The following is a 26,912-nucleotide window of genomic DNA, read 5'->3' as shown; positions in this document are numbered from 1 at the left end:
ACCTATCAGAATATCTCAGATTCCAGATAATTGAAAAAGAGAAAAAACACTTCTCAATTCATTGTATAAGTGTAGAAATTTCACACCAAAACTGAAAAGAAACAACAGACCAATTTCTCTCATGAAAATTGATAGCAAAACTCCCAAATAGGATATAAGCAAGTAAAACCTGCCATCTTGTACTGAGCCTAATTCATCACAATCATGCAGAATTTCTTGAGAATATAATAATGCTTTAAAAGAGCAATAAAATTCACTTAACATATAGAACAAAAGTAATAATCATCTGATTATTCCAACAGATATTGCTAAAATTAAATATCCACTGGAGGTAATTTAAAAATACTTTTGTGAACTAGTAATAGAATGTTTCTTTATATTTAATATAACTTTTTAAAAGTACACATAATACCAGACTTAAAGATGCATTATTGAAATAAATCAGAATTGGAAACAAAGAGCCAGTTTCTTGTTATTCACAGATATGTTCTTTATGTTCTGAGAATACTGGTAAATGTGGTTGGTAGTTTCTAGTAGACATCCTTGCTATGAAGGCATTGTATTGCTTCATCTTTCCATATTGGGGAAGCCATTTCTTTGTTCCCCTAGTGTACTCATGTTTTCTACTGTAGTCCCACTTACACTGAACAATAATTGCTAACATGCTTTTCCACACTTCTTCCATTTACACATCTGATAACTTAAACAACAAACTAGTACCTGATGCATGGCTTGCACTTAACAAGGATTTATTGAAGTAAATTGGACTACAGTTATTCATAATCTAGAGGAAAGAATAGGAGCCAGTGACAACATAGGAATAGTAATAAAATTAAAAATACAACAAATTAAACATTAGTGTCATATTAACTCCAATGACATTTTACCTCATTACACAGAAGAATATTTAGTAATATCATACATACCTAAACACGATGGTGGTGTAGTCCATGCTCCCTCTATGCAATAGGCCTCCTTAGATCCTTGTAGAAAATAGTGATCAAAGCATCTGTATTCAACAGAGGAGCCATTCTCATAGGTGTCTACTTTTGAACTAACCATGACTCCATTTTTTATAACTGGAGGAAGTATACATAATCCTTTATATTCTGAAAAATGATTTTAAAGCCAAAATGAATTGCACACAGTCCTTTAATAATTGTTAAAGAAATAAAATGAGCAGTTCACTGTATTAAAGTCATTTGAAGCAGTTCTCCAATATTTTATATATTGGAAATAATTCTGCAATTATGTCATGCTATAAATTTATTATATTTAGAATCCCATGTTAAAAATTTAAGTACACATTTACAGCTATCAAATACTATCACTGCTTTAACTTTCTGTTTCTATATATATGAAAGTGAAAGTGTATGAGATCTTTCTTGGCTCTTGCTTACTGTAGTATTACCTACCTCTCTTCAAGTTAAAAGTAATAAATAGTTCAAGACCATCCTGAACTAACTAGTGAACCCCTGCCATAAAATAAGAAAAAGAAAAAAAAAAGAGTGCAACTTCTGAGAACGATGGCCTCAGAGTTGGATCTGTTGAATTCCCCTTCATTTGACCTTGCAACTAATAAAGACTCCTGGTGCAAGCAAAAAAAATTACAAGGAAGAATCTCTGTAACCAAGGAAGATCTCCGTAACCAGGATCACATTCTATATCAAAATACTTTCTGAGAAAATAGTGCCTAGCAACCCTAAGTAGTGATGTTTTGCAGAGTTGCTGAGTAGTGATATGAGGATAACCAATCCTGGTGATATTTATAAAATGTCTTCACCTTTCGCCTTCATAAAACTGATATTTTTAAATTAATATATATCACCTTAGTCTTCTCATTTAAGTGAAGTTTCTTGTTGGAAATTGGAAGTTGGATTACTCCCAATTTATAGACATGAGAAAAGAAGATGAAAAACTACCGGTTAAAATCTATGAATAGATAGTTGCTATAAGAATTATCATTTTACCTTTTCTAACACATAACGGATACTTCACTTCTCCTCTATTGCATTGCACAGATAACGCTGACGGTGGGCTCGACGGAGACAAGTCATATCCTTGTTTACAGACAAAATCAATTAAATCTCCATGTAAGACCTTTCCTTCATATTTCCATTTCATCTCTATGTTATTTCTGTCCATAGAATCCACAGCAATGGTGCATGGCTCTGAAAAACAAATGTTCTAAATTCTTTACTCATATGACAAATATGGAAGTGACATTTGTAAAATAAAGATTATAGCAAGCATCAAAAAATGATATTTTACATTTGACATCATTATTAAAGCTCCGAGCACATACAAACAATAAAGTAATACTTCATTACTATCAAATGGATCAATTTATACATTTTTACTATTGTCATTATGTCATACATTAAAATAAATTAACTTGAAACATTAAAAATAATGTTTCAGTCCATCAGCCAGTTAGGTTAACCATGATTTACTTTTGATGAAATAATAAACTTGAAGTACAAATAGTATAGACAACTGTCCACTCAATCCCTGTCAATGGATAAACAAATACCTGTGACCTCACAGAGTTTACTCTGTAATTGAAATTCCACAAAAACTAATAATAAAATAAATACACGAATTTTATAACTTGAGAACATCTTTAAGCTATAGCATATAAAATATGCTATAAAATATATAAAATATGCTATAGCTTAATAGAGACTAGAGAAGAGGGACTATCAACAGGATTTGGGGAAGGGACAATTGCCCTTCAAATTAAGATGATTGTGATAGCCCCAGGAACTAAGATACTAGAGATTTTCTACTTAAATAAATGAGAAGTGAAACATTTGAGAAAATAAAAGAACTATATTATAAGAAAATCACATACAAACACAAGTGTAATAATAAAAGACATTCAATGTACTCTCTTTCTTACCCAAGCAAACAGGTGGGGAAGACCATTTTCCTTGTTCACACTGAGATGTTTTTGATCCTTTCAATAAATAATATTCATTGCATTTATATTCCACCGAGGATCCTGTTGTATAACTTGACAATAACCCATCAATAATAGCCGCATTTGTTACTTCAGGTGGGGGCTTACAATTCTCATTATTTTCTAAGGGAAGAGATTATTTTCAAATTAATAAAATCTATAATGATGTAACGATAGTAACCCAAAGTAGCTTAATATGTATACTATATAACTTAGGCAATTGACTTCTATTCTAAATTCATCAGTAATGAAAGAAAGCTCCTATATTTTCAAAAAATTTACTAAACAAGAATACACAGTAAACCGGGTGTGGTGATGCATGCCTGTAATCCCAGCACTCTGAGGCTGAGGCAGGAGGATTGGCATGAGCTTGAGGCCAGACTGAACTGCAAGACTCTGCCTTAGTGAAAAAAAAGAAAACACAGTAAGGGCATATATTTATATTTTTACCATCTCTTGATTGTGAAGGAATTATGATAAAGATATCCTTAAAATGTACAGAAAGGAAATTATGTTCTTCAATTTAAAGATTTTGATCAATTCTAAAATTTTCCTTCGGTATTATCTATTCAAGAGCAAGACCTCAATTCTCATTTAACTCATTGTTTAAAATGTCAATATTTTCCTCTAGGATCTTCTTCATCTTTGCTAATTTAGTTGGCACACTTTACAGCTTCTATCTTATAAAATTTTTATCCGAGGTAAACATATTTGTGGAACCCTCTTCAATATCGGATCGAAGGTGAGAAGGGTAGGAAGGTATATTGCTCAGGAGTGTAGTCTGGTGGTACTTTTCAGCAAAACCGAAGAACTGGAAAGTGTTTCAGAGGGGATTAAGTTCAGAAAGGCGAGGTGCCCAAGTGACATCAGCGGGAATTACTCAAACATTACCACAACATCATAGTGTTCTATACTAAGTGTGGGACCTCCAGGGAAAGGAAGTCAGTCGTGCACATGACCAGTCATTCAGCTCAACCTGCCTTTACTTGCTTCTCTAATGAAGTTCATATTCAATTAATGCAACCATTAAAACTCATCGGCTATGGTGCTTACACATGTCAAACAGCAGTGCTTTTCACAAAGCTATTTATTTTTACCTTCCTATTTATTGACATTCACTTGAATTCTACAGATAGCTCCATACATCCAAACAAGTAGCAGAATATAAATCAATAGCAAAGTGCTTCTAACTTAAATAAGCAGTGGCCTCTATGTAGATAAAATAAACAATAAAAAAATTGTAGATAAACAATAAAAAATTGCCCTAGAGGGTTATGTGTGTATTGATGTTATCTGTAGTGCACTTACCAACACACTCAGGGGGAGGTGTCCATTTTCCCCGATTACAAGTTATCTCATTTGATCCACGCAGGCGGAAGCCCCTGTCACATCTGTATGTCACTTTATCCCCATTGTAATAAACTGTAGAGTGCACATTTGCTGTACCATTCTCAATGAAGGGTGGCTCCTCACAAGCAACCTTCTCCTTCTCTTCTGAAAAAGTTTTAAAGAGAAGAGACCACTTGGATATATATGCAGATTTCATTTCAGGAAAAGTTTATTCAATATGTTACCAACCAATGCATTTGGGAGGTTCTGTCCATTTTCCATTTTCACAACGTATTTCTTCTGAGCCCTGGATCACAAAATTAAGTTCACATTTTATGTGAACTATTTCACCATGGCGGTAACTTGTTGAATATGTTTGAATTTTGGAATTGAGAGGCAGAGGTGGAGGAGGGCATCTATTTCTTCTTCCTTATGGAAAAGTATCAGCAGGTTTAGACAATGCAAAAAGCAAAGATTTAATTAGATCACAACGTCAAGCAACATAGAATGTATGTCTGACAGATTCTAGAACACCTCTGTGACATCCATGCCCCAGAATTCACTTCCTTGAATAACATCTCTCTCCACGTGTGAGACTTTGACTTGCTTCTTGTTAATAGTATACAATCAACATGAAGAATTCATGATTTTATATATACATGATTATGCAACATCAATTTGCAAGGCCATTCTTACTAAAACACAGTCTCTTCCTAATGGTTTTGAAGCAGCAAATGATCACATTGTAAACTTTCAAATAGAGAAAGCTACTTTACAAGGGGCAGGAGGCTGCCACCGAGTGACAGCCAACAAGAAACTAGGGCTCTCAAATTCAGTGGCCTGCCAATCACTAAATACTACCAAGAGCCATAGTGAGTTTGGACGATTATTCACAACCAAGCGCTAGGTGAGACTTCTGGTCTATCTTGATTGCAGTCATTAGACTATGATGCCGATGAGCCAACAGACTACAGCCAGACTCCTCACCTACAGAAACTGAAATATGCACTCGTATGATTTGAACCTGCTGAGTTTGTGGCAGCAATGCTATTCACTGATGAAATGATAAAGTGGATAATAAAGCAGCGAGCATTTCACAGTAATCATATTTAGTCTTAGATAGTAGGCACTATTATTTCTTATATATTAAAAAGAAACTCAAGCTTCCAAAGTAAATTCATAACAGGTGATAAATCTGTTCTTGAGCCCATATGTATCTGAATTACAATCCATTTTCACTATAAAATGCTGATTATATTAGTTTCCTTTTGTCACTGTAATAATTTGCTGGTATTTGATGGCTTGAAGGAGTACAAATTAATTCTCTTATAGTTCTGGAGTCCAAAAATCCAGAATCAGTTTCACTGAGCTAAAATTAAGGGGTCAGGAATGCTATATTCCTTTTGGAAATTTTAAAGGAAAGTCAGTTTTTTACTTTTCTATCCAGCACTTCTGTGAATTCTCTCTTTCTCTCTCTGTCTCTCTGTCTCTCTCTCTCTCCCGCTCTTTCTATCTCTTTCTGTCTCTTTGTCTCTCTTTCTTACAAACACACACACACACACACACACACACACACACACACTTAGAATCACTGATGTCTAAGCAATGTTCCTAATTTTATTGAACACACCAGTGATAAAAATACAGCCTTTACTCTTACATTTTGAATCGTTCTTGTTAGCTGGCCTTATTTTCCATTTTGTTACTGTAATATTCTGCTCCTGATACTCCTTAATTCATTATTTTGGAATTTGAATTTTTGCTTCAAGAAATATGTGGCCAATAAGAAAGCATTCTCACAAAGCTGCTCACTTGGGGTAGTTTGATCTAATTATTCCAAATTTAAAAAACTATTCACTATAATAAGAGATTTTAAGTTTAAGACAAAATTTCAAAATACTAAATCTAGAAGATATGTCTAGTATACTAATTAATACAAATGTTAAAGATTTTCAGATGGGATAAAGATTGCTGACACTGTTGATCAAAAAACATTTATTTTAAATGTAGTACTCAAGGCTAGGATTAGGTAACACTCCACAGACATTTCTCAAATCTCATAGAAATTAAAGTTGATGAAGATATGAGATGTTATTGGTCTGGGCATGAAATTTAAAAATTTACCTTCACATACAGGAGATTCTGGGTACCAGCCAAAGTTATAGCACTGAATTAAGTCAGACCCACTCAGATGATAATTTTGATGACAGAAGAACTGAACTACATCTCCTTCCTCATAGGTTTGCTTTACAGGATGAAAATATCCATTTTCTATTAATCTTAAAGAAGAGCACTTTAATCCTAAAAATGAAAGAATGAATGAAAATACAAAGAAGTATTTATTTTTCTAGCTGGAACAAAATTCACTATTTAAATGTCATATCTGGAAGAGAAACAAATAAATTTGTCAGTTAACTAGTAAAAGCCTATGAATTAATTTTATATATTTTTCAAATAGCATTAGGCTTATTTTAATTCTGTTAGCTAAAATGTACTTTTTTATTTGAAAACTTAAAACAACCAAAGCCTACGTAGTCAACGTAATTGAAACTAAGAACAAAATATTTGAAAAGGAATTAGCATGACAACTTATAAACACTACTTAATGAGAGACATTTTTCAGAGTGAAAATAAATTTTACTCCAAGTGAGAACCTACTGGTACATTTTGGTGTTAGAGACCAACCGGACGCACGACATTCAACCTCCTCTGATTGCTTTCCTCCAGCTGTGGAGTAGCCGGCAGCACACTCGTATTGCAAGGTGTCCTTCACTTTGAATGTTTTCTGTGTTGTGGAATAATTTCCATTATGTAATTCAGGAGCTAAGCATATTTCTAAAAAAATTAAAGTCACTTATTTTATGAACTTCATCAATTACCTAAAATATTGTAATACATTTTTACTGAATCATAACAATAAAATTTTATAATTGTCAAAAGTTCTCTTTTGCCTCTATTACTCTATTCCTGGGAGTTCTGGTTCATTCACTGTAGTTGACCAATGATTACAATTCAAAAAATCTTATGAAATAATGATATTATGTCATCTGTGTATTTGTACAATTCAAGCAGTTTAAAATGTTCTAGGTAGTTATCCTGTAAACAATGACATATGTACTTAAGATTGTTTCATTTTATTCTATTTCAATCCGTTTTTATTAATTCAAAGCAGAAGCTACAGGAGTAGTTATAGCAGTTGAGAACCCATGGATTAAGAAAATACTAAGCATTTGAGAAAAACATTTTAACTTCCCACATTTTCAGACAAAATGGAAATAAATTATGTTGAATAGAAGTGCTTAGCCAAAGAAGAAATTACTAGCCCCACAAGCTCTTAAGTTCAGATATAGGAAATGATTCTTATACACATACCGTGTTCCTTTGTACAGGATGGTTGAGAAGACCATCCATCAGAAAGGCACTGAATCATTTCTTCATCCTTTCCTCCAGTGGTTTTGTATCCTGAGGCACAACTGTAACTCATATTCTCTTGAAATTTGTACAATAACTTTTCATCAGCAATGTAACCATTTGTCAGGTAAGGCTTAGTACATTTTTCTATGACGGAGAAAATTTCTTCGTTTAACATTATGATGAAATTAAGCTTATCTTTATATAAAGGTAAAATTAAGGCAAAATATAATATTGTTCTGTTAGATTTTGAAGGAGAGACACAAATAATTCTTACTCCACAATTCCATGGTCTAATTTTGAAAATATCTTTCATATCCTGCATAAAATTTCTTTGGAAATAGATTATTTTCATTTGCTTTCTTTATACTCTCTTCCCTTAGCACATCTACTTTTTTTAACACATCTATTTTTATAAAACACATCCCAATTCCTTCTACTAATTGTCTTTTTGGTAGATAGAAATAATTTCTTTTAGATCTATTTCTTAAGATTTTAATATGTTTGATAATATAAGAAAACACTTCTATTTAATAGATCCTTAAATTATTTTACAAACATATACTTTAATACGAAGACTTAGTTCACTTTTTTCAGCAAATAATTCAGGTGTACCTAGCCTCACAAAACTCAATAGTCCATGCAGTATGTGAGTAAATCACAGATATGTTCTGAAAAACCTTTGAGTTTACAGATTTTTTAGAAAATTCTTGCAACAGTAATGCATGAAATAAAATTTTTAGCTTCATGTGGAATTCTGTCATTTCTTATAAAACCAGTGCAGAAGGGTTATGAGACTTATTCAAGCCTAAAACTAATATATTAATTTAACCCTGCTTTATACATGAGAAACTTCGAGTCAGAATGTTTGAATCATCTCTGTAGCAGCAGAGCTGGATTCACAAGAAGTTGCCCTGATTTCCCACATTATATCTTAAGCATCACACTATCTCCCATGTTAATCTCTTCTGGATCCTATTTAATGGTTCTATCTTCCAAACAAAAATAATTTTTAATAATAAACTTTAAGGTTATTTTCATACTTATAAATGAGATTCATTTATTAGTGTTAATCTGTTTTATGTTAATACAAAAAATGCAATGCCAATGTTACAGCCTGTCCTAAAGTCAGGGTATGGGTAGTTATCCCAAAAGGATGAGCTTACTAGATATTTTAATGATATCCAACTTTTACAAATGAAACTTACTCACGGTCTCTTATTCTGGTAGTGAGATCTTAGAAAATTCTTAGCAAAAGAGAATTTATACAGCCAATTAATAATTTGACTGTAGCAAAACATAATATAATGAACCCATCATAACACTGTCTCACAAAATAGAGTGCAAAATTTAGACAAACATGCACTTTAATGCATATTACAAGAAAAGCTGCATGCAAAACAGTGAGAAGTTTGCAAATAATAAAGCAATTATATCTTACTGATGCCAGAGTCTTAAGCATATTTCTGGCTTCCTATGAAAAATAATGCATATAATAGATTCTTCATTACTTAAAGTAACTCAGTTGCATCTCCATCACATGCAATGTGACAAATGATAATTTCACTTATCCTTTCCCCTTCATAAGGTCTTATTAAAAATAAACAAAATATTTTAATATAAAACATTATTTACAGAATTTCAGGTATAGAACTTCATAAAAAGATAGTTTTGTTCTTGTCTAATGAAAGAATTAAGCACTTTACATATCTTAAATGAATTATCTTCTTATGAGCTAGTTTACTGCAGTGCAGCCCTGAATCACTGTGGGAATACAACGTGCTGACTTACTGAAGCACCTGGGTTCTGGAGACCAGCCTTCTGCTGTACATTTGGCTCGCCCTTCTTGTTTTCCATTTTCAGTTGTATAACCAGCCAAGCAAAAGAATGGCAACTTTGCATCTATTCTCATTGGAAAGTAAAAACTTTTAAAAGTATAGTAATATTGGGCAATCCTTCCATTTTGCACAGTTGGAAAATCGCAGGGTTTCTCTGAAATGAGTAAAACTTAAGCTGAAAATGGAAAAATCACATCTAAAATGAAATTTCTGATGAAGTAACAATACATTAGCACATTAAAAATTTGAAAACACTTCAACTTGTTTATTATCTAAAATGTTTAAGGTAGTTTTGTGACAACCAAGCATTCCTTCACTTTTGCCATTTTAACCATTCTGCTGTTAACTCTAAACAGCCCTGACAATCAGGGTAAAATGGCAGGTTACTTCCTCAAGAAAGATTTCCTTAACTTCGTAGACTAGCATTTTCTAATAGATATATAAGCAATTTATATGTGTAATTTTAGATTTTTTAATACCAACATAATCAAAAGGAAATAAATGAGATTAGCTTTAATAGGTCTTATTTGATTCAACACACTAAAAGATTTTCCATTCTTTTTATCTTACTCTCCAAAATCCAGAGCAGTTTTAAATTGCATATCTCAACTGGAACTAACCATATTTCAAGTACTCAATATTCACAGAGTTGTCCCCCAATATGGGTAGAGTATTGACTCTAAGACTTCCCTGACCCTAAGACTGAAACCTATGGATGCTTAAGTTTCTTATAAAAAATGGTGGCATATTTGCATATAATACTACTTTTCATATACTTGAGATATTTAGAATACCCAATAATATGACTACATCTCACTTTATCTGCATGGACTCAGTATAGTACTTGGCATGTGACAACAGAAAGTTTCAACTTATGGAACTTTCTGCAATGTTTTTCCAAATCTCTTCTATATCCATTTGGTTGAATCTATACTATGGAAACTGTGAATATAGAAGACCAGCTCTTTGTGGGTCATGTCCCCTATATTGAGGAACACATATTTAGAAAAGATGAGGTCCTCCTTAAGATGTGCAAACCCACAGATTGTGAAATAAATGTCTTTTGTTCTTTTTTCTAAGGAAAAGGAGACAACCAATTAATATGAACTGCTTAAGTGAGAACTTAACAAATAAGATAAGGTGTTCAGCCTTACTAATCATGTGGGAAATACACATTTAAACCACCATGAGGTAGTACTGCAAATATACAAAAATTGCTGAAATAAAAAGACAACTGTCTCAATGATTAGTGAAGATATGAAAAATACTCTCTTGCTACCATAGGCAGCTAAGTTAGACAGAAATTAATATATAGTCAGAGAAGGACTGTACTGTTGAAGTCAGTAGAAAAATAAAGTCATTATAACTGTGATAAAGGAACCTCTGTCATAGGTCAGGGCTCAAAACAAAGATAAAATGGCCAGGCCTACATGCCTTGCTGAGGGAAAACAAACAACTTGGAATTTGTTATGAATTAAAAACTGATGGTCCACATAACACCAGCTGGATTAAATCAGCATGGTGCTGAGTGTAGATGTTCCACCTGAGGAAAGTTGCCAGTATAAACAGAGTTGAGGAGAAGATAAGTGGGGCATTGTGTGTTCTCCCAAGTGTTGCTGTGTGAGCCCTTGGTTCTCCTGGAGGAGCTCATCATGACTAGCTTCCCCAGGGTTAGTTCAACCATTGTCACTGGAGGAGCTCAGGACCTTGTTGGTAAGAGTGGCTGTGGTTCACTTTCAGGGAGCTCTGGTCCTTACATTGAGCATCACTTCCTGGTTCCCGAAGAGGAAGACATGTGCCCTTTGATTTCCAGGACAATTTCATCATTCTGGCTTTCTGGCATATACTGGACTGTTCTTATCATCGGAGGAGCTCCATGTTGCTGAAGATGGCTGTGGTATTTTTCAGGACAGCCCTGGTTCTTGTGTTAAGCATGACTTCTTGGCACAATGTAGAACCTTCAACCTACCAGAACAGCTCTTTCACCTCCAGTGGTATATTTGGTTGCATCTCCCTGCCTATCCTGGCCACCACTGGAGACCCTTGCTTCCTTTGAGCAGCCAGCACCCACCAGAAGAGTCAGGCAAACACACATTGTGTGCCTGCCACCATTGGGGGAGTGCTGGTGTACACACACAGGCTGAGAGAACAAGCAGCCACCATGCATCCCAGAGCATTAGGGAATCTCAGTGCAGCTTTACAAGTCTGGACAAGCCCGCCCTATGCCTTGCTGCCTCCATGGGAACCTAGGGATCAGAGAAACCAAGGTGTCTGTCTCATTCTCCTACTTCGTGGAGGAGCAGCCAATGTGGCAAGTGCCTGAGGCCCCATGATCAGCTTGTTGGGAGGAACCCAGGAGAACGTCAAGACAAAGGAGCAAAAAGCAATCTCAGAACCCCAGCTCACACAGAACAAGTCTTGGAGATATAGTCATGGAAGAAAATGGAAGTAGCACACCTGAAATCCCTGAGAGGATAGCAATTGAAGTAAAGAAACCACTTTATGAGACTGTAAAAGTAATCAGATCAGAAATAATGTCTCAGGCAAAAGAAGAAATCACAAACATAATGAAAGAATTGCTGAGCATATCTCAAGAATTCATAGATAAAAAAGAGGAGCATAGGAAAATGATGCAAACCTTGAATGAACAAATATAGGAAGGATTTACAGTGCATGAAATAAATTCAAAGAGATATCAGGAAATTAAAGTCAATCAAAACCTAGCAATACCACTTGAAAGAGACTCAAGACCTTGAAAATAGGATTACAGTTAGCAAACATGCAAGGAAAAATCTCTTAAAAATAACAAGTTACAAGGAAAAAATATTTCAATGGCTGCAAGATGATGTAATGAGGCATAATTTAAGACTGATAGGTATCAGTGAAGAGGCTGGGGTCACCACAAATGAAATAAAATGGCTATTTACAGAACTAATAGTAAAAAACTTCCAAACACAGAGAAAGGATCTGGCATACAGATAAATAAGGCATACAGAACTCCAACTGGCTATAACCAAAATAAATCTATACCCAGATATATAATAATCAAGATTCCAGAAATTCAGCACAAGAACAGAATCTTAAAAGCTGTTAGAGAAAAGAAACATCACCTATAAAGGAAAGCCAATCAGAATCACAGCAGACATCTCGACACAAACCATCAAGTTAAGAAGAGTTTGGAGTAAAGTATTTCAAATCCTGAAAGAAAACAACTTCCAACACATATTGATGTATCCTGCCAAACTAACTTTCAGAATTGATGGGAAAATAAGATACTTCCATGGTAAAGAATAACTGAAGGAATTCACGACCACAAAACCTACAGACAGTGCTAAAGGATATTCTAGAGAAAGATAAAGATGACCATAGTTCCAGGAACAGCAGCAGAGGAGGATCATCATACAGGACAGGCAACTAAATGAAAGGGAAAAGTGGAGGGCAAGATAGCATGGCAGAGATGAACCAGTGCATGCCAGTTGTAACCAATCATGTAGATAGCCTCAATTCACCAATAAAAAGAAACAAAGGGAGAGTAGATCGAAAAACAAGATCCATCAATGCACTGTACACAAGAAATAAGTCAAAAGGAAATTTATAGACTGAAAAATCAAAGAAGATAAAACAATTGTTCTACATGACAAAAGACCAGAAAAAATCAAGGGTTAACTTGCTCATCAACCACAGAATGGTTAAGAAAGATACGTCTCGTGCAATGGAAAGCTACCCCACTATGAAGTAGGATAGTATTAAGTCTCTTGTAAGCAAATAGACACAACTGGAGATCATGTTCATAAGTAAAATGGATTGGACTCATACAGGTGAACACCAAGTTATTTCCCTATCATAAAAAACTGAAGGAGTTAGTGGGATCCAAAAGCACAATAGACATCATGAAGGTGATTGGGAGGAAACAGTTTAAAAAGGAAAGTAGTAACTACTGTTAATTTCCTATTATCTTGCTTTGAATTCTTGTATTTTTTTCATAATTTTGTTAGGTTTGATTTTATGCTGTCCTGTTTTGTTAGATTTTACTGTGTGATGGCATAGGCACCTATTTTGAAGATAATAGAATGTACTGTGGTAACCACTGTTAATTTCTTATTATATTGTTTTTAAGTCTTCTAATACTTTCATTCTTCCATTTTGATTGGTTTCATTCTGTTTTGTTTTATTTGATTTCATTATGTGTGATAGTATGGACAGCTATTTTGAAGAAAAAAAGACACTCTAGTAGCCATTGTTCACTTTCTATTGTCTTGTTATGAAGTCCTGTAATGCTTTCATTTTTTTGGTTTGATTGGTTTTAGCCTATTTGTATTGTTTGATTTTATTACGTGTGAAAATATGGACAGCTACTTTGAAGAAAACTAAGAGATTATGGTAGCCATTGTTGATTTCCTGTTATCTTATTTTGAAGTTCTGTAACACATTTATTCTTTCATTTTGTTTGGTTTTGTTCTATTTTGTTGCTTGATTTTATTGTGTGCAATGGTGCGGACAGCAATTTTGAAGACAACAAGAGACATTATGGTCACCACTGTTGATTTTCTGTTGTCTTGTTTTGAAGTTCTGTGTTGCTTGAATTGTTCTGTTCTAATTTGCTTTATTCTGTTTTGTTTTATTCTCTTTAAAATAAAAAATACTACTTCCATTTGACAGTACAAATGGGTGTCATTGGGGAAATGTAATGGCAATGTTTATTAAAGCAGAGTATGCTCCATATTAGACAACAGAAAAGAATACATTTGTTAATCCAAAAACACTTAAAATATTGTCCATTCCATACTATTCATATAATCCCAAGTTATAAAACATAAAAATGCCCATTAATGACTCAAAGGGTAACTATGTTTAAGACTGTGAATACAATAGATTATATGGCATGCAAATACATGAGTTTCACAAATATCATATGGAAAGAAATGAGTTACATATAAGTTATCACATGCATTTAAGTACCTTTTCAAAAAAGGACTAACCAATAGTAAAATAAAGTCAGAATAGTTAATTTGGGGGCTTAGCTCCTTGGAATGTCTATTTAGGTGGCTGAGATATTAAGATAGTCTCTATCTTGATCTAGGTGGTAAAAATTTGTGTTAAGTTTATAGAAATTTGGGGCTGGGGATTTGGTTCAGCAGCATAAGCACCTGCCTTACAAGCAGGCAGTCTTGAGTTCAATCCTTGGTACCGATTTAAAAAAAAAAAACTGGATAAAAAAGTTTATAGAAATTTAACTTCTTGCATTTTGAGTATTATATCTAAAATTAAATTTTTATTTTAAAAAATCTATATTTTGGTGGTCTTAAAATAATAAAAATACTTAAGACAAAACAAAACTTGGACAATCCTTAGTCACAAGCTATGGAATGGTGGTGTTACTCTGGTTTCAATGCCTTGAGCATTGCCTACTCAAATGCTAATCTCAGGAATAAAATAATAATAATAAAATAATAATAGTATCAGGCCAGGACTGAAGAAAATGGGCACAGAAAGATGAGTAAAATCATAACTATAAGCACCTAATAGATAAAAATAGGAAAACAGATAAAAATAGGTACAGGATGTTCCCAATGTATTGAGAATCCTCCTGTTTTCCTTATTCAAGGACCAGAAATTCACAATGAGAAGGGATTCTCCAAAAGTATAAATGCTGTAGTGAATACACAAGAATGCTCCTTGAGGGTCTCTTGATGGAGGCAGAAGGGAAACAAAACGTGTCTCCAAACATGCACTGTCCTAGGACTTGTCCCTTCACCATCACCAGGAGAGACATGGTACTTGTTAAGGTAGATGATATATCTTGCAGAACATGAGCTCATGAGAAAAAAATAGTAAGTGTGAGGAGCTCAGCTACAATAAAAGAAAATTTAAAAATTGCAATACATCTCACAATTATAGCAAATGATAAATAGGTGAAAATTTCGTGTTCACATAATGAATATCTTTGAACAGATAATAGAAGACTCTGGAATACAGACTCAAAATACAGAAGTAAAAGAATAAACAAATAAATATTTTGAGTATAAAAATATACATCTAAAAATATGGAAATAGAATGATTTTAGCCAAAGATCTTATTAGAAAAAAAACCCAAAAACTTAATTTTTGATATTGATAAGTGAAATAAATCAAACTCATATTTATAAATATCATATTGTCTCCCTAGTACAAAAATAATAAAATCTAAAAGTCTGACAGAGTAATAATATCCAAAATATTCAAAAGGTATTGTAACAATAAAAGAGAAAGAAAGTGCTCAAAAGGACAAAACTAGTGGGATAGGGGTAAGGAAAACAGGAAGAAAGGAAAAGATTACAAGATTGCTGGTAAACATATATAAATGTACGTAAGTATATGTATGCTAGATAGATAATTATATTACTAATCTCTTAGTTCATTAAAAGAAGAGTTCGTGCTGTCATTGATCACTTTTGTATCTAGATTTTGTAACTTGAACAACTAGTTCTGAGATAACAACGTGCAATATATTAACTAGTGTTAATTCCCTACTTTTTTCTTTTTTGAAATTCTATATCATTTCTATTCTTTTTTTCTTTTTTGAAATTCTATATCATTTCTAATTCTTTTTTTTCTGTTTTGCTTTTTAAAATAAAAAAAAGTTTTTCTGAAAAAAACCTTAAGTTTTGATTTATGACCTTAATTTTTAGTTTTGGTTCCTGATGTAACAGTCACGCTGTGTGATTCAGAAGTGCATAACAAAAGTTGAAATTTATATGTCAAAATTTGATTATATCAAAATTAATAATTTCTTTCAATGAAAGACTCAGTCAACAAACATAATTGAATTTTAAATTTAAAAATCTGCGCTATCCATTGACAAGAAATTAAAACTCAAAGTTTACAAAGAGTTCTCACAAATCAGCTATAAAAATACATAAAGAAAAGGAAAACACTATTCAGCTATAAAACAAGAAATCACAGATGTCTGGGCATCTAAAAACGTATATGAAGAGATGTACAAACTTACTAAGAAGCAGAGATTTGCAAATAAATAAAAATAAGATACCATTTTAGGAACAGTGAATTAGCAAATAGTGCTGGCAAGGCTAATTGGAAGCAGTAACTTACACACTGCTTTAGAGGTTACATACTTTAAATAATCATTCTGCAAAGTAATCTGCCATTGTGTAGCGAGAGAAATACATACAAAATTTTGCCCAAAAATTCCTCACAGAGAAATTAATTTCAGAGACAAGAGACAGAAGGAATCACAGTGTACATTATTAGAGCAATAGAAGTGAGTGTAATTAGAACAGATACATGAGTGAAATAGTATACAGTATTTAAAACAACAAAGCAGATCTAAAAGTAGAAATATAGTTGAAAAATATCAAGTAAAATAAAATAGGAAGACAAAATCTAGTGCAAGTTCCTATTAATGTGACTGTAAAACACACACAAAACATGTTATAATTAATTGTATTCAATTATTTAATTCAATTATTGTATTCAATTATTTAATAACATATCCAACATTATAGTAGGTCATAGAGAAAATGTAATTCAAGATCAGAGATAAAAAGAGAAAGCATAAAAATAAAACAAAAGTTAGATCTTTCAAAGCACAGTAATGATTGCATACCATGAAATGAAAAGAATAAGTAACTTAATTTCTCACTCTGAGGTCCACAACAGGGATTGGGGAAAACATAGAATATGGGATCCTGGCCCTTTTATTTATGGAGCTTACATTTTTTGTTTGTGTAAAGCAAGATTATAATCACATAATAGAAACTTAATAAGCATGTAAAGGAGTAATGTATATTAGCTGGGATATCTATTTACAGAAAATCAGGGGAAACTTCATAAAAATTATCCTACTATAGAATTAAATATATCATATAAAATAAATTGCATTTATTTCATTTGCATAATTTTAATTGAATCCTTTTTGTTAGAAAATTTGTAACAAACTATTCAACTAAAAGGCAACTATAATCTATAGGACACTTATTTCAGCAAATTTTGTAGTGTTCATTTTAAGAAAGATTTGTAGCAGTGGTTTCCCATTTTTAATATTCACAGTTGTTGGTAGTTAACTAACATGCATAAGTCTTAACTCTACATTCTAATTACGCTGAGAACTATTCTTAAATATCACAAACCATAATTGTGCCTACCTTTTATTCTCACACTCATTTTATACACTATGGGTAAAAACATTTCTAATAGGAAATCAATAGATAACAATTTGGAGAGTTCAGGTTATACCTGTTGTCCAGACATAATTATTAATAAGGACTCTTTGAAAAGTATCTTTCTTTACACAGTCAATCATATGTTCCTTTTATTAATGACTGAGTTCCAACCATGAGAGTAAATCACTGCTACAAAAATCAAAGTAAAAGAGTAGAAAAAGAGGCTGCTGATTTATGATGATTTGATTTTCAAATTACTCACATTAAGATTTTACCATATAAATACAGAATTAAAACTGCACAAGTAATATGAAAAAATTAGGATTAAATTTTTATGTGACATTTAAACTGTCATATTGTTAGCCAGAAAAACCTTTAAACTAAACACTTCAATCCCAGTCTTCTATGTCATAAAAACAGCAGATTTTGTTTTGCTTTTTTAGTCACTCTACTAGAATAATAACATAATAATTTTCCCAAAGGCCAACATTATTATATTTATAAAAATCATGTTATTTAAATTGATAAACCAAAATGTCTTATGTTAGAACTCACATGAATACTGGTATATCAACTTATATTTTTAATAGAATAAAGAATATTAAGAACTTTACCTTCTGCATAGAGTTCTCCTGAGATTATTACTATAATAATAAAGGCCAATTCTTTCAACCTCATCTTCAGTGGTGTGCTTTATAAAGATTTTGACAATTCTAAAATGCTTGAGGTTTGTCATTAGGTACACAACGCTTTCTTTAAGAAAAAGTTAATAATTTACAACATCCATTTAAGTCTCTGAGAATAAATCTGTATTTCAATTAAAATATTTTCAAATAATGTTAAAATCACACAACTATATTAATTAATATTACATTTCTGACTAGAGACCAATAAGAACATAACAAATAAGAACAATAGCCACAGCATAATTAATACAGGCTTTACAAACTGGGTAAATTTTCAACTTTGATTACCAATTTTAAGTTCATAGAGTAAAGTTCACCTGGCCACTATGTTTACTGATGTTGACCAAGTGAAGAGATGAACTTAGGAAACAGATAACAGAGACATGATGTTAAAAGGAGTGATGAAAGCATATAGTAAATGCTTAAATGTTTAAAACTTTCTTACAATAAATAAACTTGCCATTAATCACCACTCACAATACTCTGCTTACTTCAAACACAATTATTTTATTTTCTTGCCACCTTCTGAAGTGCTTCTGGGAATCCTCTTTCATGAATGTCTTTATGATGTGTGATAAAAAATAAAGTGAATGCTGCTACCAAGTGCCATCCGGTGGGCAGACAGGCTCATAAAAATATCACAGTGTGTCCTCATCCATCTTGTTACCTGAATTTGTCACAGTGCCACTTCTGACTCTTCCTCTAAGTCAAAATTACTATTCAGAGAAAATATTTTGATTCATTCAGGGCATGGAAGCAGCCAAAACAGTATGACTAAAAAAAATCACAAAATAGAACTACCAGAAAAACTTCAGAAAATGGCAAGATGAATGGGTTAAGTATGCGGTATGTTTTGTGTCTAGATGTTCTTCCAAAGTCCCATGCGGTCATGGAAGGCAGGTTTTTGAGAAATGGCTGAATCAAGACTGTGTGATGCTGGGATTAATAGTGTGTGATAAGTACACAGATTTATTTAGCACCACTCTAAGCCAAGCAGCTTAGATAAGAGTATAAATGGGCAAGAAATTTCTGTTAAAGCTCAGTTGTTGATTTTGTTGTCTCTATCAACCATGAACTGTTTTCCTCTGCAAATCCACTCTGCCTTGGAGCCAGTGAATTATGGACTGGAACATCTATAAACTGTCAGATAAATGCACCTTTCCTAACTTTGAGTGTTAGGAATTCTGTATCAGCAATGAGAGAAAATTAAGACAGAATTTGGTACCAGGAGTGGGATCCTTGTGTTACTATACCTGACCATACGGTTTAGGAGAGTTTTGAAATGGCTCGTGGGAAGTTTGGAAATGTTCAGAGATGACTGCTGGAAAAGTAGAGATGGAACACCTCAGGCTGTATAGGAGATTCTGATCACAGCTCAGAAGACTGAAAGAAATCCTGAAGGTAAAGATGATGCTTGGAATGTTTCTGCTGTGAAGGAAGGAAGGAACTGGACATTGGACTCCAGACAATGTGTGTTATGACTTGGAAGAAAAATCATCTGAATTTTGCTTGTGTTTAGACACAATTTTCCTGAGACTAAGATTAAGGGTGGCAGACTAGTTAATCTTGCAGAAGTAATTTCAAATATTGAGTAATGGAATGGCTGCTGTTGGGGGCTTTTAGCTAATTTATGTTGAGAATCAAGATCAGAGAACCAAGTAGAATGATATAAAATGATATGTTTGTGCAGAAAGGAAGCTCTAGGAAAGCCATGGACTGTAAGGATAGAGTTGAGGAGATATGGATTTCCAAGGAGGAATGGGAGAAAAGTTTATCTAAGGGCATCCCAAGAAGCAGCACTACTCTACCCTTTGCAGCCAAAAAATTGAAAAGTGAAAGACTTTGCTTTGAGAAGAAAGTCCCAAAGCACCATGTTCCAGAATAGCAACAGGTTAGAGAATTTGTTCCTTGAAATAGGTTTCAGAGTGCTCAGTCCAGACACTTGACCTCTACAGTCAAGAGAGACACAGGCCTGGCTACTGCTCCAATTGGCAGCAAATCTTGGCATCAGCCATGTGTTGCTGGTTTTAGATTTATGAAGAATGGAAGAATTGTGGGGTCAGGAAGGCTTTTGAACAGATTTCAGAAGAAGGTCTGAGAGGCCAGGCAGTGCTCCCCTGAGAGGGAAGTGCGTGAAGCTGTGAGAATGAAGCCAAACTGCAGTGGAGTCAACCAGAAATTTGGAGAAGCCGGGAACATGCATCATCTAAGGAAAACTGCGAGGACGGGGAAGAGAAAGTCCAAAACAGAAGCCATGGGGGCTACAACCATCAGAAGTGCCATGGGGCAAAGCCACCAAAGCCCTTTGGAATTCATATCTTTCCACAGATTGCCTCAATGCTGCACATGGAACTAAAGGATTTAATACTTGCCCTGATGGATTTTGGACTTGCTTTGGTCCTAGTTCTTTGCATTACCATTTAAACTTTTAGAAGGGAAATGTCTACTTTGTGCCACTGAATGCTGAAAGTGTTCAACTTTCTTTTCATTTGTCCAAGTGCTCACAGCTAAGTTTGCCTTAAATCTCAGAGAAGATAAGATTTGGACTTTTCAGCAATGCTAAAATGTTTAGACTTGAGCAACTCTTGGAGATGGGTTAAATGCCTTTTACATAAAGGGATGTTCATGAGAACAGTGAAAGAAAAGTGACTAAGTTTGTTCACAGGGAGGAGTATTTTGAGGAAGGTTAATGGCAGTATGATATTTACTATAATAACTTTTTAAAATTAAACATTCATTATATTTTTGAATCACACTTCATGTATTGATTACTAAATTGCACTCTTTAAAGGCATAAAAGATTTTATCTCAATAAATGGTAGAAAGATGTTAAAAATAGTAAAGTCTAATATTTACAGAGTTTGAATTCTGTGACAAGTGGTGAAATAAACACTGTACTATTTCATCATTCTTCATAAAAAATGTTTTGAAGGTCCATTATATGCTAGGCCTTACTATAGTTTTGGAACAGACAGTAATAAAAACAAATGATTAAAATCATTATTTTAATGGGGTTCACATTTTAATGAATTTTGACTTTACAAATAACACTAATACTATAGTATGTGGGCAACTATTTCAATTGTGTAATATTTCATGAAAATGTTTAAGTGCACATACCATAAGTCTACATAGTAATGAATTCTCACAAAGTGAACACAACCATGAATACAGCACCCAGAACAACAAACCCCATATAAGCCCCCTAGACTCCTTTACAAGTCACTATGTGCAGCCACATCAATGTTAAACAGTATCTTTCCTTTTAACTATTTTAGTTTTGCCTGCTTTTGCCTGTTTTTACATACATCGACCAATTAGTATATATTTTCTGTCTAATTCTTTTTTTAACATACTGAGAGATATTTTTTCAGATCTAGTAGGTAGTTGTTTTTCTGTATAATATGCCATACTGTGATATGCCACAAATTATCCATTCTACTATTCACAGAAATTTGAATGTTGAACAGCTTCATGGTATATGTTATTTTCTTATTTTCAAAAATACAAGATTTTTAAACAGAATCTTTACCTGAGTTCTATCATTAATGTCTTAATTTTCTCAATTCTTAAAAAAAACTTCTATTAATTCTCTTAATAGTAGATATCCAAAATGTATTTATTTTGCATAACTACAACCTTTTTTAGACTTTGATCAACACATCATTTTCCCTTCTCCATACTCCCTGATAACTATCACTCAACATGTTGCTTCTATATATTTGACTATTTTTATATGTAATTGGGAATGTGAACTATTCATTTATCAAATTTCTATCATTCAGAATAATACCATCTGAGCATCCATGATGTCACAATTGGTCGGATGTTTGATTCAAGGCTGTGTAACATGGTCATTACATGTGTATACTACTTTTATCTATTCATACTACAATGGACATTTAGTGTATTTCCATATCTTGACTATTGTGAATAATGTTGTGATGAATATACTGCTGCAAATATCTTGAGATTTCTATTTCAGTTTCCTTAAACATGCATTCAGGAGTAAGACTGCTGAATCACATAATTGTCTTTTTGCTGTTGTTAGAAATGTCCACATTATTTTCCAAAGATTGATCCAATGTACCATCCCACTGATAGTGAACAAAGGTCCCTATTTCTTCACTTTCTCAGCAGATGTTTTCTAGTTTTTCACTTGTATTAGCTACTCTAACTGGTATTATTATCAGTGTGATTTTCTCTTTCCTTTCCCTAACAATTAGTCATGTTAAATGGATTTTCATGTGCCTATTAGTATGTTTATCTTCTTTGGAGAAATATTTATTTAAGGATTTTACCTGTTTTTAAAGGTTATTTCTTTTGTTATTGAGCTTGGAAGCTTTTTGTGTACTTTGGCTATCAACACATTATCTGTCTTAGTTACTTTTTACTCTTCACTGAGACAAAATATCTGATGACCAAAGTTGGGAAGGAAAGGTTTATTTCTTGCAGTTTTTGGAGGTTTCAGTCCATACTCAGTTGGCTTCAAGGCAGGGTGGCAAGGCAGGGCTGCAGTTCATGGTGGCTGCAAACAGCAAGGCAGAAACTGGCAAGAGACACACCTTCTTCCTGCCATTACATTGTATGCTAGCTCCACCCCTATGTGGATGTAGCACTGACATCATCAATCCAAGCTCCAGACAATGAACCAACCACAAATGCATAATGCAATTGCATGAGGCCTGGGGCCCATAGATATAAACCATGACATTATCAAATATAGTCTGCAAACATCTCCAACTTCATAGTTTATCTCAAGGTTTGGTTGATTTCTTTGCAGTGCAGATGATTCTCTGTATTTTTCCTGTAGTTCGATGATTCTCTGTATTTTTCCTGTAGTTTCCAATAACATTTTCCTCATTCACATCTGTACTTCATCAGTGTATTTTTCATGTTAATGTAATACAAGTATGTATTAATAAAGAAAACATTAAAAACACTTTTTACTTCTGTGAAAAAACAAAATGTCTTAACAAAACTACTAGAGACTAACAAGAGTCAATATACTATGCATCATGATTTTAAAATAATGACCAAAATGTTACTCTAAATCATAAACAAAAAACAAATCTCTTACAAAGAGAAACAAATAAAAAGATAAAGCTCTCTTTTTCAATGAACAAGAGACTAGTAGTATAAATGAAACATCTTGGAAATGGTGTGAATGTCCATTGGCAGATGAATGCATCAATAAAATGTGATATTTATACATAATAGAATTCTACTCTGCCAAAAATAAGAGGTATTCATAGGCAAACAGATGCAACTTGAGAATATGTTAAGTAAATGAGACATACAAGCCTAAGTATCACATGGTTTCTCTTACATAATGTTCATATTTCTATTAACATTCTGCTCACAACCACACAGTGTGGTTGATCTTAGGAAAACCATAGCTTTCTCACCAAATGTCCTCTAATGTGCCACACCAAAATTGCATTTAATGCCCTGTTCATTTGTGCTGGGTAATACTTTCCAATATTTTATTATTGGTAAAACTACTGCAATGCACTTGTCACTTTGTAGAAAGTATACATATCAAAGTAGAATAAATCACAAATGTGAAATGAGCCACTACATACATATATTGCTGTATCTAGAAAAATTACACTGATTTTTTCTATTCCACTTTTAGTTAATTCCTTATTTATATTGAATATTTTTCTGCTGAACTCCTTTTTTTAAAATACATTTAAGACCCTAACCAGGTCAATGGAACGGCTCTGTGATTTCAGTTCTATATAAACTTTCCTGGTGTGTTTATTTTTTGAATTTATGGTGGTAGATTTTGCAAGTTAATGTTTTCATAAAAAATTTTGGGATGTACATTGTACTTGAAATCACTATCATATTGTTTTTTAAAATCACCAGTTTCTTATAATAGTTTTTTAAATTGATAAACAGAAAACTTTTATAGCATCAGAGAAGTATCTCCCTGCCCAAATTGCCTACCTGTTTTAATTACTTATCAGATAATTCACCCTTTTGCAAGTAACTTGAATTTCTATCAGTCTTATACTAAATTCCTATGAACATTTTAGATGTCTTTTACGATTTATTGGTTTATTTTAGTACCAGAGTTCAACTGTGTTTACTGTAAGATATCTAGCAAGTAGATTTCAGTTTAAATTGTCCTAGCTGTTATGGTTTGTGCCTTGATGCTTCCCCCACCACACGCCCACATCATGTAGTCATGGGGGGTGGGCTTTTCGGAGGTGGCTGAATCTAGAGATCCGGTTTGATTCAGGGTCCAATGCTGGGATTAAGGGTGTGAGTGTTCCACCTACCCTAGGGCAGGTAAACCGAATACAAGACCTTACAGAAGCAGCTGCCTGGCTCCTTCTTGAGACTCTGTCTTCAGCTTGCCTACCTTCACTCCAGCCTCCACCATGTCCATAAGGGTGACCCAGAAGTCCTACAAGGTGTCCACCTCTGGTCCCCGGGCCTTCAGCAGCCGCTCCTACACCAGCGGGCCCGTCTCCCGCATCAGCTCCTCCAGCTTCTCCCGAGTGGGCAGCAGCAGCAGTTTCCGGGGCGGCCTGGGGCTGGGTGGCTATGGCGGGGCGGTGGTGTGGGTGGCATCACAGCCGTCCAGGTGAACCAGAGCCTGCTGAACCCCCTGAATCTGGAGGTGGACCCCAACATCCAGGCTGTGCGCATTCAGGAGAAGGAGCAGATCAAGAACCTCAACAATAAGTTCGCCTCCTTCATCGACAAGGTTCGGTTTCTGGAGCAGCAGAATAAGATGCTAGAGACCAAATGGAGTCTCCTGCAACAACAGAAGACGTCCCGGAGCAACATGGACAACATGTTCGAAAGCTACATCAACAACCTCCGAAGGCAGCTGGACACACTGGGTCAGGAGAAGCTTAAGCTGGAGGCGGAACTTGGCAACATGCAGGGGATGGTGGAGGACTTCAAGAATAAGTACGAAGATGAGATCAACAAGCGTACGGAGATGGAGAATGAATTTGTCCTCATCAAGAAGGATGTGGATGAAGCTTACATGAACAAGGTGGAGCTTGAGTCTCGCCTGGAAGGACTGACTGACGAGATCAACTTCCTCAGGCAGCTGTATGAAGAGGAGATACGTGAGCTGCAGTCGCAGATCTCAGATACATCTGTGGTGCTGTCCATGGACAACAGCCGCTCCCTGGACCTGGATGGTATCATCGCTGAGGTCAAGGCCCAGTACGAGGAGATTGCTAACCGCACCCGGGCCGAGGCTGAGAGCATGTACCAGATCAAGTATGAAGAGCTGCAGACTCTGGCTGGGAAGCACGGGGATGATCTCCGCCGCACAAAGTCTGAGATCTCTGAGATGACCCGCAGCATCAGCCGCCTCCAGGCGGAGATTGAAGCTCTCAAAGGCCAGAGAGCAGCCCTGGAAGCTGCCATCGCCGATGCTGAGCAGCGTGGGGAGATGGCCATTAAGGATGCCAATGCCAAGCTGGCCCAGCTGGAGAGCGCCCTGCAGAAGGCCAAGCAGGACATGGCGCGGCAGCTGCGCGAGTACCAGGAGCTCATGAATGTCAAGCTGGCGCTGGACATCGAGATTGCCACTTACTGCAAGCTGCTGGAGGGCGAGGAGAATAGGCTGGAGGCTGGGATGCAGAACTTGAGTATCCACACGAAGACCACCAGTGGCTATGCAGGAATGGTGAGCTCACCCTATGGGGGCCTCACAAGCCCTGGCTTCACCCGCACCAAGTCTGCTGTGGTTGTGAAGAAGATCGAGACCCGTGATGGGAAGCTGGTGTCTGAGACCTCCGATGTCCTGCCCAAGTGAATGAACCACAGAAGCCTTTCCCAGCCCGCAGCCCTCCCGAGGCTGCCCCAGAGCCTGGGAGGGAGACAGCCGCACATGGGAGCAAGAGACCCACCTGAGGCTCAGCCCTCGCCCTCAGCCCACCCTCGGGGGGAATCTACTGCCTTCTTTCCCATGCCCTCCACCAAAAACCAATTCACTTGTTTTTTTCCAAAATAAAGCTTGGTTTTGCCACCAAAAAAAAAATAAATAAATAAAATAAATAAATAAATAAATAAATAAATAAATAAACCGAATACAATATAAGGGACAAAATGAGGTTTGTCTCCTCTCTCTTGCTTTGGTTGTCTTCCACAGCCATGTGCCACCCCTGCCTTGGAAACAGCTGATTATGGATTAAAATCTCTTCTGTGAGCTAAATAACACTTTTCTTCTTTTAACTTTTGATGCTAGGTATTTTGTCCCAGTAATGAGAAAAAAGTAACTAGACAACAGCCAGCCTGCATTACGAATCACAATAATGGAAGCCCTTCAGGCAAAAAGAAAATGATACTAGATGAAAATCTGCATCTACATAAAGATTGAAGAGTCCAAAAATAGCACCCATGTAAATAAATTTAAAGCTTAAAAATATAAAAAGCATTCTAAAATTGAATTTTTAAAGCAAAAATAATTAAAATGGCAATTTATTGTGAGTTTACAAGTAAACTGTTAACAATATCACAAAGACAAGGAAGAGAATTTAAACTGAAAGAT

At 34.7% G+C, this 26,912-nt stretch overlaps 2 protein-coding genes across 2 annotated transcripts in view; one reads left to right on the top strand and one right to left on the bottom strand.

Moving 5' to 3' along the window:
- LOC100733621 (coagulation factor XIII B chain) overlaps nt 1-18,589 on the bottom strand; it is a 29,921-nt gene extending 11,332 nt beyond the window's left edge. Inside the window, exons 1-10 of the mRNA XM_063239899.1 lie at nt 18,314-18,589; nt 9,494-9,694; nt 7,664-7,849; nt 6,950-7,126; nt 6,416-6,592; nt 4,541-4,720; nt 4,271-4,456; nt 2,903-3,085; nt 1,971-2,171; nt 927-1,109 (exon numbers count right to left, since the gene is read on the bottom strand). Coding sequence (XP_063095969.1) covers nt 927-1,109; nt 1,971-2,171; nt 2,903-3,085; nt 4,271-4,456; nt 4,541-4,720; nt 6,416-6,592; nt 6,950-7,126; nt 7,664-7,849; nt 9,494-9,694; nt 18,314-18,377 — 1,738 coding nt within the window. The 5' untranslated portion in view covers nt 18,378-18,589. The remainder of the gene's footprint in view (nt 1-926; nt 1,110-1,970; nt 2,172-2,902; nt 3,086-4,270; nt 4,457-4,540; nt 4,721-6,415; nt 6,593-6,949; nt 7,127-7,663; nt 7,850-9,493; nt 9,695-18,313) is intronic.
- A 6,134-nt stretch (nt 18,590-24,723) lies between these two features.
- LOC100733340 (keratin, type II cytoskeletal 8-like) lies at nt 24,724-26,410 on the top strand. The gene is given in 2 exon segments (XM_023567194.2): nt 24,724-24,952; nt 24,955-26,410. Coding segments are annotated over 2 exon segments (1,398 nt in total). The 5' UTR covers nt 24,724-24,777; the 3' UTR covers nt 26,178-26,410.
- The last annotated feature ends 502 nt before the right edge of the window (nt 26,411-26,912 follow it).

The sequence above is a fragment of the Cavia porcellus genome, unplaced genomic scaffold, assembly GCF_034190915.1.
Source record: "Cavia porcellus strain 051 isolate PalLab524CR breed Dunkin Hartley unplaced genomic scaffold, mCavPor4.1 scaffold_29, whole genome shotgun sequence".
Taxonomy (NCBI): domain Eukaryota; kingdom Metazoa; phylum Chordata; class Mammalia; order Rodentia; family Caviidae; genus Cavia; species Cavia porcellus.
Note: the sequence above shows the minus strand (reverse complement) of the source record. Positions and strands in the feature narration are given on the sequence as shown.